Source organism: Tachyglossus aculeatus, assembly GCF_015852505.1.
Source record: "Tachyglossus aculeatus isolate mTacAcu1 chromosome 12 unlocalized genomic scaffold, mTacAcu1.pri SUPER_6_unloc_1, whole genome shotgun sequence".
NCBI classification, from domain to species: domain Eukaryota; kingdom Metazoa; phylum Chordata; class Mammalia; order Monotremata; family Tachyglossidae; genus Tachyglossus; species Tachyglossus aculeatus.
Genome location: NW_024044828.1, coordinates 1,619,725 through 1,632,860, shown reverse-complemented (window position 1 = coordinate 1,632,860; position 13,136 = coordinate 1,619,725). Strand labels below are relative to the sequence as shown.

The following is a 13,136-nucleotide window of genomic DNA, read 5'->3' as shown; positions in this document are numbered from 1 at the left end:
GGGGAATGCCACAATTCCTCTCACGGTTTTCCCCTGTGTAACAAAAACTATACTTAGTACATCTAAGGTGGATCCTAACTTACAACCTGAGACCAGTGACCTCATGCTGCACTCTTATGTGACACAACCACATTTTCGAGGAAAATTAACGCAGTTCTGTCGTGGGGAACGCCGCAATTCCTCTCACGGTTTTCCCATGTGTAACAAAAACTATACTTAGTACATCTAAGATGGATCCTAACTTACAACCTGAAACGAGTGACCTCACGCTGCACTCTTACGTGACACAACCACATTTTCGAGGAACATTAACGCAGTTCTGTCGTGGGGAACACCACAATTCCTCTCACGGTTTTACCACGTGTAACAAAAATTATACTTAGTACATCTAAGGTGGATCCTAACTTACAACCTGGGATGAGTGACCTCATGATACACTCTTATGTGACAACCACATTTTCGAGGAACATTAACGCAGTTCTGTCCTGGGAAACGCCGCAATTCCTCTCACAGTTTTCCCATGTGTAACAAAAACTATACTTAGTACATCTAAGGTGGATCCTAACTTACAACCTGGGACAAGTGACCTCACGCTGCACTCTTACGTGACACAACCACATTTTCGAGTTACGTTAACGCAGTTCTGTCCTGGGAAACGCCGCAATTCCTCTCACGGTTTTACCATGTGTAACAAAAACTATACATAGTACTTCTAAGGTGGATCCTAACTTACAACCTGGGACAAGTGACCTCACGCTGCACTCTTACGTGACAACCACATTTTTGAGGAACATTAACGCAGTTCTGTCCTGGGGAACGCCGCAATTCCTCTCACGGTTTTACCACGTGTAACAAAAACTATACTTAGTACATCTAAGGTGGATCCTAACTTACAACCTGAGACAAGTGACCTCACGCTGCACTCTTATGTGACACAACCACATTTTCGAGGAACATTAACGCAGTTCTGTCGTGGGGAACGCCGCAATTCCTCTCACGGTTTTCCCATGTGTAACAAAAACTATACTTAGTACATCTAAGATGGATCCTAACTTACAACCTGGGACAAGTGACCTCATGCTGCACTCTTACGTGACACAACCACATTTTCGAGGAACAGTAACGCAGTTCTGTCCTGGGGAACGCCGCAATTTCTCTCACGGTTTTCCCACGTGTAACAAAAACTATACTTAGTACATCTAAGGTGGATCCTAACTCACAACCCGAGACGAGTGACCTCACGCTGCACTCTTAGGTGACACAACCACATTTTCGAGGAACATTAACGCAGTTCTGTTGTGGGGAACGCCGCAATTCCTCTCACGGTTTTCCCACGTGTAACAAAAACTATACTTAGTACATCTAAGGTGGATCCTAACTTACAACCTGAGACGAGTGACCGCACACTGCACTCTTACGTGACACAACCACATTTTCGAGGAACATTAAGGCAGTTCTGTCGTGGGGAACGCCGCAATTCCTCTCACGGTTTTACCACGTGTAACAAAAACTATACTTAGTACATCTAAGGTGGATCCTAACTTACAACCTGAGACGAGTGACCGCACACTGCACTCTTACGTGACACAACCACATTTTCGAGGAACATTAACACAGTTCTGTCGTGGGGAACGCCGCAATTCCTCTCACGGTTTTACCATGTGTAACAAAAACTATATTCAAAAGTGCAGTTTACATTTAAGGTTGATACCCCCACAGCATCCCGGTGGTTAAAGGAACCATACCTTCCAGAGACTCAATTCCAGTCGCCTGTGCCAATAAGTCTTCATGCCTCGCAACTACCTGAAAAGTGAGGAGGAGCGATTAGCGCGGATTGAATCGGGGCGGTGCACCTTTTTATTAGTAGCCACAGACCTCCGGTGGGGGACTTCACCATCCCTCCCTTTGTTTCTCATTCTCCGGGGGGCAAGCGTTTGCGTGAGATTTAGGCATCATCGATTTGAGATGTCTCTGGGAGGGCCCGGGCAGTTTGGGGACCACGGAATCTGGATGTTCACGCGGAAGATGAGAGTGGGTGAAGGGAAAAGGCGCCTGGGGTGTGGGTACGGTGAGCGTGGAAGGGAACTGCATGAAAATATGTTATCATAATAGCATAATCGTTTAATAATGACCTGTCCCGCCACCTCTTTCCCCCATCCTCTCAGCCGCAGCCTGTGGAAGTGGCCACCCATCCACCTGTGTGTCCAGCAGAAACTCTTTACCATCGCCTCCTACCTCACCTCGCTACTCTCCTACTACTAATAATTCATTCATTCACTCAATCGTATTTATTGAGCGCCTGTGTGCACAGCACTGTACTAAGCGCTTGGGAAGTACAAGTTGGCAACATATCTGACAACTGGCAGAGTTGGGATCAGAACTCACGACCCCTGACTCCAAATCAATCAATCAATCAATTGTATTTATTGAGCGCTTACTGTGTGCAGGGCACTGTACTAAGCGCTTGGGAAGTCCAAGTTGGTAACATATAGAGACGGTCCCTACCCAACAGTGGGCTCACAGTCTACAAGGGAACAAAACCAAACATATTAACAAAATAAAATAGAATAGATACGTGCAAGTAAAATAGAGAAATAAATATGTACAAACTCCAAAGCCCGTGCTCTTTCCACTGAGCCACGCTGCTTCTCCACCCAACCTCGAGGTTAACCGACCTCGGCTTCGCTGACCCTGTCCTCTCCTGGTTTTCCTCCTAGCTCCCCGGCCGCTCCCTCAATCAATCAATCAATCGTATTTATTGAGCGCTTACCGCATGCAGAGCACTGTACTAAGCGCTCGGGAAGTCCAAGTTGGCAACATATAGAGACGGTCCCTACCCAACAGCGGGCTCACAGTCTAGAAGACCCTGTGACAATGGGAGCACACTCTGGAAAGTAAGTACAAATTGACTAATTAGTCACAAGTGTGCATAGATGCTACCAATATTGGAGACGGAATCTGCAACTCTCACCGCAACCCTTAAGTTTTTCAAAATCCGTAACCATGGTTACGGAAGCGGGGGTCCAGCGTGAACCAAATGGAAAGGAGGTTCGAACGGGACCAGAACTAGTCCTGCAACTGTCTTCCGGGCAGTTCTTTTTATTCTGTAGGCTTTGAGTTTTGAAGTTTTTGAGTTTTGGAGTCTGGCCTTCCCAGACTGAGCCCCTTCCTTCCTCTCCCCCTCGTCCCCCTCTCCATCCCCCCATCTTACCTCCTTCCCTTCCCCACAGCACCTGTATATATGTTTGTACATATTTATTACTCTATTTATTTATTGTACTTGTACATATCTATTCTATTTATTTTATTTTGTCAGTATGTTTGGTTTTGTTCTCTGTCTCTCCCTTTTAGACTGCGAGCCCACTGTTGGGTAGGGACTGTCTCTCTATGTTGCCAATTTGTACTTCCCAAGCGCTTTGTACAGTGCTCTGCACACAGTAAGCCCTCAATAAATATGATTGATGATGATGAGGAGGATGATTAACGGCTATATTGCCAACTTGGACTTCCCAAGCGTTTAGTACAGTGCTCTGCACCCAGTAAGCGCTCAATACATATGATTGAATGAATGAATGAATGGAAAAGCCCGAAACAAAATCCAAGGTAAAATTACTATATGAGCGCCCCGCTCACTCCACGGGCTTTCTTCCTCCTCTTCCTCCTCCTCTTCCACCCCCGCAACCCCTCCTCCGGAGTGAGGATGGGAACGCCGGGAGAAACAGCGTTCACTCGGCCCTCGGCCCCAAATCCTGGATTACTCCTCTAATTACTAGAGCAAATAGGATCCTCCTCATCATCATCAATCGTCTTTATTGAGCGCTTACTGGGTGCAGAGCACTGTGCTAAGCGCTTGGGAAGTACAAATTGGCAACATATAGAGACAGTCCCTGCCCAACAGTGGGCTCACAGTCTAAAAGGGGGAGACAGAGAACAAAACCAAACATACTAACAAAATAAAATAAATAGAATAGATATGTACAAGTAAATAGAGTAATAAATATGTACAAACATATATACATATATACAGGTGCTGTGGGGATTTTACCTGTAAGTGAAGTTCTTTATCCAGTTGACTGATCCCTTGGGCGAGCTTGGCCAACTGCTCGGCTATCACCGCTCGGTGAATGGACTGAGAGGTGTAAGCCTTGACGTCGAAGTCCTGGCTTAAAAAATCAGCGTAGCACTCTGGAAAGGAAAAAGAAAAAGAAACCCTTTACGCTTCAAGCCGCACAACTCTCTACGTTGCCGACCTGTACTTCCCAAGCGCTTAGTACAGTGCTCTGCACACAGTAAGCGCTCGATAAATGCGACTGAATGAGCAGAACTTCGCAGAGGACGCGCTGCTACTTCTCGGCCTCTCTCGGAAAAAGAAGTAGAGGTGAGTGGCGGCGTGGACTAGGGGACAGAGCACGGCCCCGGAAGTCGGAAGGTTATGGGTTCCAATCCCAGCTCCGCCGCTTGCGTGCTGCGCGACCTTGGGCAAGTCACTGCACTTTCCTGTGCCTCAGTTACCTCATCTCTAAAATGGGGATTGAGAATGTGAGCCCCGCGTGGGACAGCTGGCCCTGCTGAGAGCTCACCTCCTCCAGGAGGCCTTCCCAGACTGAGCCCCTTCCTTCCTCTCCCCCTCGTCCCCCTCTCCATCCCCCCATCTTACCTCCTTCCCTTCCCCACAGCACCTGTATATCTGTATATATGTTTGTACATATTTATTACTCTATTTATTTTACTTGTACATATCTATTCTATTTATTTTATTTTGTTAATATGTTTTGCTTTGTTGTCTGTCTCCCCCTTTTAGACTGTGAGCCCACTGTTGGGTAGGGACTGCCTATGTTGCCAATTTGTACTTCCCAAGCGCTTAGTACAGTGCTCTGCACATAGTAAGCGCTCAATAAATACGATTGATGATGATGATGATGATGATGATGACAGGGACTACGCCTCCTCCAAGAGGCCTTCCCTGACTGAGCCCCCCTTTCTTCTTCCCCTCGCAGCCCCATTGCCCTTATGACCATATCCGTCACTTTATTTGTACCGCTGTCTTTCTTCCCGCCCTAGTGATAATGATGGTATCTGCTGAGCGCTTACTACGTGCCAAGCACTGCTCTAAGCGCAGGGGTAGATACAGGGAGTTGTCCCACGTGGGGCTCACAGTCTTCACCCCCATTTTCCAGATGAGGGAACTCCAGAGAAGCGAAGTGACTTGCCCAGGGTCACCCGGCGGACAAGGGGCGGCGGCGGGATTAGATGATGATGGGATTTGGTAAGCGCTTACTATGTGCAAAGCGCTGTTCTAAGCGCTGGGGAGGATTCAAGGTGATCGGGTTGGCCCACGGGGGGCTCACGGTCTTAATCCCCACTTTACAGATGAGGGAACTGAGGCCCAGTGAAGTGACTTGCCCAAGGTCACCCAGCAGACAAGGGGCGGAGGCGGGATTAGAACCCATGACCTCTGACTCCCAGGCTCTCTAGACGGTCAGCTCGTTATGGGCAGGGAATGTCACTGCTTATTGCTGTACTGGATTTTCCCAAACGCTTAGTATAGTACTCTGCACAAAGTAAGCGCTCAATAAATAGGAGTGAATGAATGAATGGGGATGAATAATAGTAATAATAATAATGGCGGCATTTATTAAGCGCTTACTATGTGTAAAGCACTGTTCTAAGCGCTGGGGAGATTACAAGGTGACCGGGTTGTCCCACGGGGGGCTCCCACTCTGCATCCCCATTTTACAGATGAGGGAACTGAGGCCCAGAGAAGTGAAGTGACTGGCCCAAAGTCACACGGCTGACAACTGGCGGAGCCGGGACTGTGAGCCCCACGTGGGACAACCAGATCACCTTGTACCTACCCCAGATCTTAGAAGAGTGCTTCGCACATACTAAGCGCTTAACAAACACCATTATTGTTATTAATGAATGAATGAATAAATAAGTAAGTGAATGAATGAATAAATGGGGGAGAAGACTGGGAGCCCCACGTGGGACAACCGGTTACCTGGTCTCTACCCCAGCGCTTAGAACAGTGCTTTGAACATACACTTAACTTCTCGGAGCCTCAGTTACCGCATCTGTAAAATGGGGATGAAGACTGTGAGCCCCACACGGGACAACCTGATCACCTTGTATTCCCCCAGTGCTTAGAACAGTGCTTTGCACATAGTAAGCACTTAACAAATGCTATTATTATTGTTATTATTATAACAAGCGTGTAACAAATACTATCATTCCTATTATTAATGAAAACTAAATATAATTGATTAATTATATACAACTAAGATATTAATATGTGAAATATACTTATTTAATTAATTATCAATGGCTGAATAAATAAATAAATAAGTGAATGAATGAATGAATGGGGATGTAGACTGTGAGCCCCACGTGGGGCAACCAGATCACCTTGTCTCTACCCCAGCGCTTAGAGCAGTGCTTTGCACATAACAAGCACTTAACAAATACCATCATTACTATTATTCATGAAAAATAAATATACTTAATTATTTGTAATTCAGATATTAATATGTGAAATATATTTATTTAATTAATTATTAATGGCTGAATCAATGAATGAATGAATGGGGATGTAGACTGTGAGCCCCACGTGGGACAACCTGATCACCTTGTCTCTACCCCAGCGCTTCGAGCAGTGCTTTGCACATAATAAGTGCTTAACAAATACCATCATTACTATTACTAATGAAAAATAAATATAATTAATTATTTGTAATTCAGATACTAATAGGTGAAATATACTTATTTAATTAATTATTAATGGCTGAATGAATGAATGAATGAATGGGGATGTAGACCGAGAGCCCCACGTGGGACAACCTGATCACCTTGTCTCTACCCCAGCGCTTAGAGCAGTGCTTTGCACATAACAAGTGCTTAACAAATACCATCATTACTATTATTAATGAAAAATAAATATAATTAATTATATGTAATTCAGATATTAATAGGTGAAATATACTTATTTAATTAACTATTAATGGCTGAATGAATGAATGAATGAATGAATGACTGGGGATGTAGACTGTGAGCCCCACGTGGGACAACCAGGTCACCTTGTCTCTACCCCAGCGCTTAGAGCAGTGCTTTGCACATAATAAGTGCTTAACAAATACCATCATTACTATTATTCATGAAAAATAAATATAATTAATTATTTGTAATTCAGATATTAACATGTGAAATATACTTATTTAATTAATTATTAATGGCTGAATGAATGAATGAATGGGGATGTAGACTGTGAGCCCCACGTGGGACAACCAGATCACCTTGTCTCTACCCCAGCGCTTAGAGCAGTGCTATGCACATAACAAGTGCTTAACAAATACCACCATTACTATTATTAATGAAAAATAAATATAATTATTTGTAATTCAGATATTAATACGTGAAATATACTAATTTAATTAATTATTAATGGCTGGATGAATGAATGAATGAATGAATGAATGAATGGGGATGCAGACTGGGAGCCCCACGTGGGACAACCAGATCACCTTGTCTCTACCCCAGCGCTTAGAGCAGTGCCTTGCTTAACAAATACCATAATTACTATTATTCATGAAAATAAATATAATTAATTATATGTAATTAAGATATTAATTGTGAAATACACTTAATTAATTATTAATGGCTGAATGAATGAATGAATGAGGATGTAGACTGTGAGCTCCACGTGGGACAAGCAGATCACCTTGTCTCTACCCCAGCACTTAGAACGGTGCTTCGCACAGAGTAAGCGCCTAATACCATTATTATTATTAATGAATAAATAAATAAGTGAATGAGTGAATGAATAAATGGAGACGAAGATGGTGAGCGCCACGTGGGACAACCGGTTACCTGGTATCTACCCCAGTGCTTAGAGCAGTGCTTCGTACATAGTAAGCGCTTAACAAATGCCATCATTATTATTGTTATTATGAATGAATGGGGATGAAGACTGTGAGCCCCACATGGGACAACCCGATCACCTGGTCTCTACCCCAGAGCTCAGAACGGTGCTGGGCACATAGTAAGCGCTTAACAAATACTATCATCATTATGATTAATGAAGAGTAAATAAAATTGATTAACTATATACAATTAATATAGGAAATATACTTACTTAATCGTTATTAATGAACGAATGAATAAGTGAATGAATGAGTGGGGATGAAGACTGAGCCCCACGTGGGACAACCTGATCACCTGGTCTCTACCCCAGCGCTCAGAACGGTGCTGGGCACATAGTAAGCGCTTAACAAACACCGTCATTATTATGACTAATGAGTAATGAATAAAATTGATTAATAATATAGAAAACATAATTATGTAATCATTATTAACAAGCAAATGAATAAACAAATAAGTGAATGAATGGGGATGAAGACTATGAGCCCCACGTGGGACAACCTGATCACCTGGTCTCTACCCCAGAGCTCAGAACAGTACTTGGCACACAGTAAGTGCTTAACAAATACTATCATTATTATGATTAATAAATAATAAATAAAATTGATTGATTATATATAAGAATATAGAAAATATAATTACTTAATCATTACTCATGAACGAATGAGTAAACAAATAAGTGACTGAATGAATGGGGATGAAGACTGGGAGCCCCACGTGGGACAACTTGATCGCCTGGTCTCTACCCCAGCGCTCAGAACAGTGCTGGGCACGTAGTAAGCGCTTAATACCATCATTACTATGATTAATGAATAAGTAAAATTGATTCATTATACATAATAATATAGAAAGTATAATTACTTAACCATTATTAATGAACGAGTGAATAAACAAATAAGTGAATGAATGAATGGGGATGAAGACTGAGCCCCACGTGGGACAACCTGATCACCTGGGCTCTACCCCAGCGCTCAGAACAGTGCTGGGCACATAGTGAGCGCTTAACAAATACTATCATTATGATTAATGAACAATAAATAAAATTCATTAGTTATATATAATTGATACAGAAAAAATAATTACTCAATAATTATTAATGAAAGAATGAATAAACAAATAAGGGAATGAATGAACAGGGATGAAGACTGTGAGCCCCACGTGGGACAACCTTAATACCATCATTACTATGATTAATGAATAATAAGTAAAATTGATTAATTATACATAATATAGAAAGCATATTTACTTTTAATCATTATTAATGAACAAATGAATAAACAAATAAGGGAATGAATGAATGGGGATGAAGACTGTGAGCCCCACGTGGGACAACCTGCTCACCTGGTCTCTACCCCAGTGCTCAGAACGGTGCTGGGCACATAGTAAGCGCTTAACAAATACTATCATTATTATGATTAATGAATAATAAATGAAATTGATTAACTACAGACAATTAATACAGGAAATATAATTACTTAATCATTATTAATGAACGAATGAACAAATAAGTGACTGAATGAATGGGGATGAAGACTGAGCCCCACATGGGACAACCTGATCACCTGGTCTCTACTCCGGCGTTCAGAACAGTGCCGGGCACATAGTAAGCGCTTAACAAACACCATCATTATTATGATTAATGAATAATAAATAAAATTGATCAATAGAATAGAAAATATAATTAATTAATCAATATTAATGAACGAATGAATAAACAACTAAGTGAATGAATGAATGGGGATGAAGACTGAGCCCCACGTGGGATAACCTGATCACCTGGGCCCTACCCCAGCGCTCAGAACGGTGCTGGGCACATAGTAAGCGCTTAACAAATACTATCATTACTATGATTAATGAATAATAAATAATAAATAAAATTGATTAACTATATACAATTAATATAGGAAATATAATCACAATCATTATTAATGAACGAATGAATAAACAAATAAGTGAATGAATGAATGGGCATGAAGACTGAGCCCTACGTGGGACAACCTGATCACCTGGTCTCTACTCCGGCGCTCAGAACGGTGCTGGGCACACAGTAAGGGCTTAACAAATACTATCATTACTGTGCTTAATGAACAGTGACTAAAATTGATTAATTATATACAATAGAGAAAATATAATTACTTAATCATTACTAATGAACGAGTGAATAAATAAGTGAATGAATGAATGAATGGGGGTGAAGACTGGGAGCCCCACGTGGGACAACCTGATCACCTGGGCTCTACCCCAGCGCTCAAAACAGTGCTGGGCACATAGTAAGCGCTTAACAAATACTATCACTACTATGCTTAATGAATAATCAATAAAATCGATTAATTATATGTAATAATATAGAAAATATAGTTACTTAATCATTAATGAACGAATGAATAAAGAAATAAGGGACTGAATGAATGGGGATGAAGACTGTGAGCCCCACGTGGGATAACCTGATCACCTGGGCCCTACCCCAGCGCTCAGAACGGTGCTGGGCACATAGTAAGCGCTTAACAAATACTATCATTACTATGATTAATGAATAATAAATAATAAATAAAATTGATTAACTATATACAATTAATATAGGAAATATAATCACAATCATTATTAATGAACGAATGAATAAACAAATAAGTGAATGAATGAATGGGCATGAAGACTGAGCCCTACGTGGGACAACCTGATCACCTGGTCTCTACTCCGGCGCTCAGAACGGTGCTGGGCACACAGTAAGGGCTTAACAAATACTATCATTACTGTGCTTAATGAATAGTGACTAAAATTGATTAATTATATACAATAGAGAAAATATAATTACTTAATCATTACTAATGAACGAGTGAATAAATAAGTGAATGAATGAATGAATGGGGGTGAAGACTGGGAGCCCCACGTGGGACAACCTGATCACCTGGGCTCTACCCCAGCGCTCAAAACAGTGCTGGGCACATAGTAAGCGCTTAACAAATACTATCACTACTATGCTTAATGAATAATCAATAAAATCGATTAATTATATGTAATAATATAGAAAATATAGTTACTTAATCATTAATGAACGAATGAATAAACAAATAAGGGAATGAATGAATGGGGATGAAGACTGTGAGCCCCCCGTGGGACAACCTGATCACCTGGGCTCTACCCCCGCGCTCAGAACGGTGCTGGGCACATAGTAAGCGCTTAACAAACACCATCATCATTACGCTTAATGACTAGTAGCTAAAATTGATTAATTATATACAATATAGAAAATATAATTACTTAATCATTACTAATGAGCGAGTGAATAAATAAGTGAATGAATGAATGAATGGGGGTGAAGACTGGGAGCCCCACGTGGGACAACCTGATCTCTACTACCCCAGCGCTCAGAACAGTGCTGGGCACATAGTAAGCGCTTAACAAATACTATCACTACTATGCTTAATGAATAATCAATAAAATTGATTAATTATATTCAATAATGTAGAAACTATAGTTACTTAAGCATTAATGAACGAATGAATAAAGAAATAAGGGACTGAATGAATGGGGATGAAGACTGTGAGCCCCACGGGGGACAACCTGATCACCTGGGCTCTACCCCGGCGCTCAGAACAGTGCTGGGCACATAGTAAGCGCTTAACAAATACCATCATCATTACGCTTAATGACTAGTAGCTAAAATTGATTAATTATATACAATATAGAAAATATAATTACTTAATCATTTCTAATGAGCGAGTGAATAAATAAGTGAATGAATGAATGAATGGGGGTGAAGACTGGGAGCCCCACGTGGCACAACCTGATCTCTACTACCCCAGCGCTCAGAACAGTGCTGGGCACATAGTAAGCGCTTAACAAATACTATCACTACTATGCTTAATGAATAATCAATAAAATTGATTAATTATATTCAATAATGTAGAAACTATGGTTACTTAGGCATTAATGAACGAATGAATAAAGAAATAAGTGACTGAATGAATGGGGATGAAGACTATGAGCCCCCCGTGGGACAACCTGATCACCTGGGCTCTACCCCAGCGCTCAGAACAGTGCTGGGCACATAGTAAGCGCTTAACAAATACCATCATCATTACGCTTAATGACTAGTAGCTAAAATTGATTAATTATATACAATATAGAAAATATAATTACTTAATCATTACTAATGAGCGAGTGAATAAATAAGTGAATGAATGAATGAATGGGGGTGAAGACTGGGAGCCCCACGTGGCACAACCTGATCTCTACTACCCCAGCGCTCAGAACAGTGCTGGGCACATAGTAGGCGCTTAACAAATACTATCACTACTATGCTTAATGAATAATCAATAAAATCGATTAATTATATGTAATAATATAGAAAATATAGTTACTTAATCATTAATGAACGAATGAATAAACAAATAAGGGAATGAATGAATGGGGATGAAGACTATGAGCCCCCCGTGGGACAACCTGATCACCTGGGCTCTACCCCGGCGCTCAGAACAGTGCTGGGCACATAGTAAGCGCTTAACAAATACCATCATCACTATGATCAATAAATAAAAAATAAAATTGATTGATTACATATAAGAATGTAGAAAATATAATTACTTAATCATTATTCATGAACGAATGAGTAAAAAATAAGGGAATGAATGAATGGGGATGAAGACTGGGAGCCCCACGTGGGACAACCTGATCCCCTGGGCTCTACCCCAGCGCTCAGAACAGTGCTGGGCGCTTAGCAAATACTATCATCGTTATGATTAACGAATAATAAAGAAGATTGATTAACTATATACGATATGTAATGATTTAGTCGTTATTAATGAACGAATGAGGAAACAAACAAGTGAATGAATGGTGGGGGGGATGAAGACTGGGAGCCCCACGTGGGACGACCCCAGCGCTTAGAGCAGGGCTTGACACAGAGTAAACGTTTAACAAATACCAGCATTATTATTATTATTATTACTATTATTAAATGAATGAGTGATTGAATAATAAATGCCACTTTACCGTCCTGCAGGAGGTCCCGGACGGCGGTGGCCGGACGGCCGGTCTCCATGGTACCCGGGGGGCGCGCTGATGACGTCAGGGCGGCGGCGCGCCCTGATGACGTCAATACGGCGGCCCGCGCGCGGAGGGACGACGCGATGCGCCTGCGCGAGGGCGCGTGAGCCCCCCCCCCGCCCCTCTCGCGGTCCTCGTGGCGCCGGGTGGAGAGCGAGTGCGCCTGCGCGGGGCCG

The 13,136-nt window shown here is 42.0% G+C and overlaps 1 protein-coding gene across 2 annotated transcripts in view; it reads right to left on the bottom strand.

Annotated features, from left to right (window-relative positions):
* The window catches only part of COG5 (component of oligomeric golgi complex 5), a 303,390-nt gene extending 290,415 nt beyond the window's left edge, over window positions 1–12,975 (bottom strand). Inside the window, exons 1-3 of one of the 2 annotated variants that reach the window (XM_038741032.1) lie at window positions 12,907–12,975; window positions 4,046–4,185; window positions 1,746–1,803 (exon numbers count right to left, since the gene is read on the bottom strand). In XM_038741032.1, the coding sequence (XP_038596960.1) occupies window positions 1,746–1,803; window positions 4,046–4,185; window positions 12,907–12,955 (247 nt within the window). In that variant the 5' untranslated portion in view covers window positions 12,956–12,975. Of the gene's footprint in view, window positions 1–1,745; window positions 1,804–4,045; window positions 4,186–12,906 lie in introns of those variants that run through there. The other variant, XM_038741033.1, reaches the window with a different exon arrangement.
* Between the last annotated feature and the right edge of the window lie 161 nt (window positions 12,976–13,136).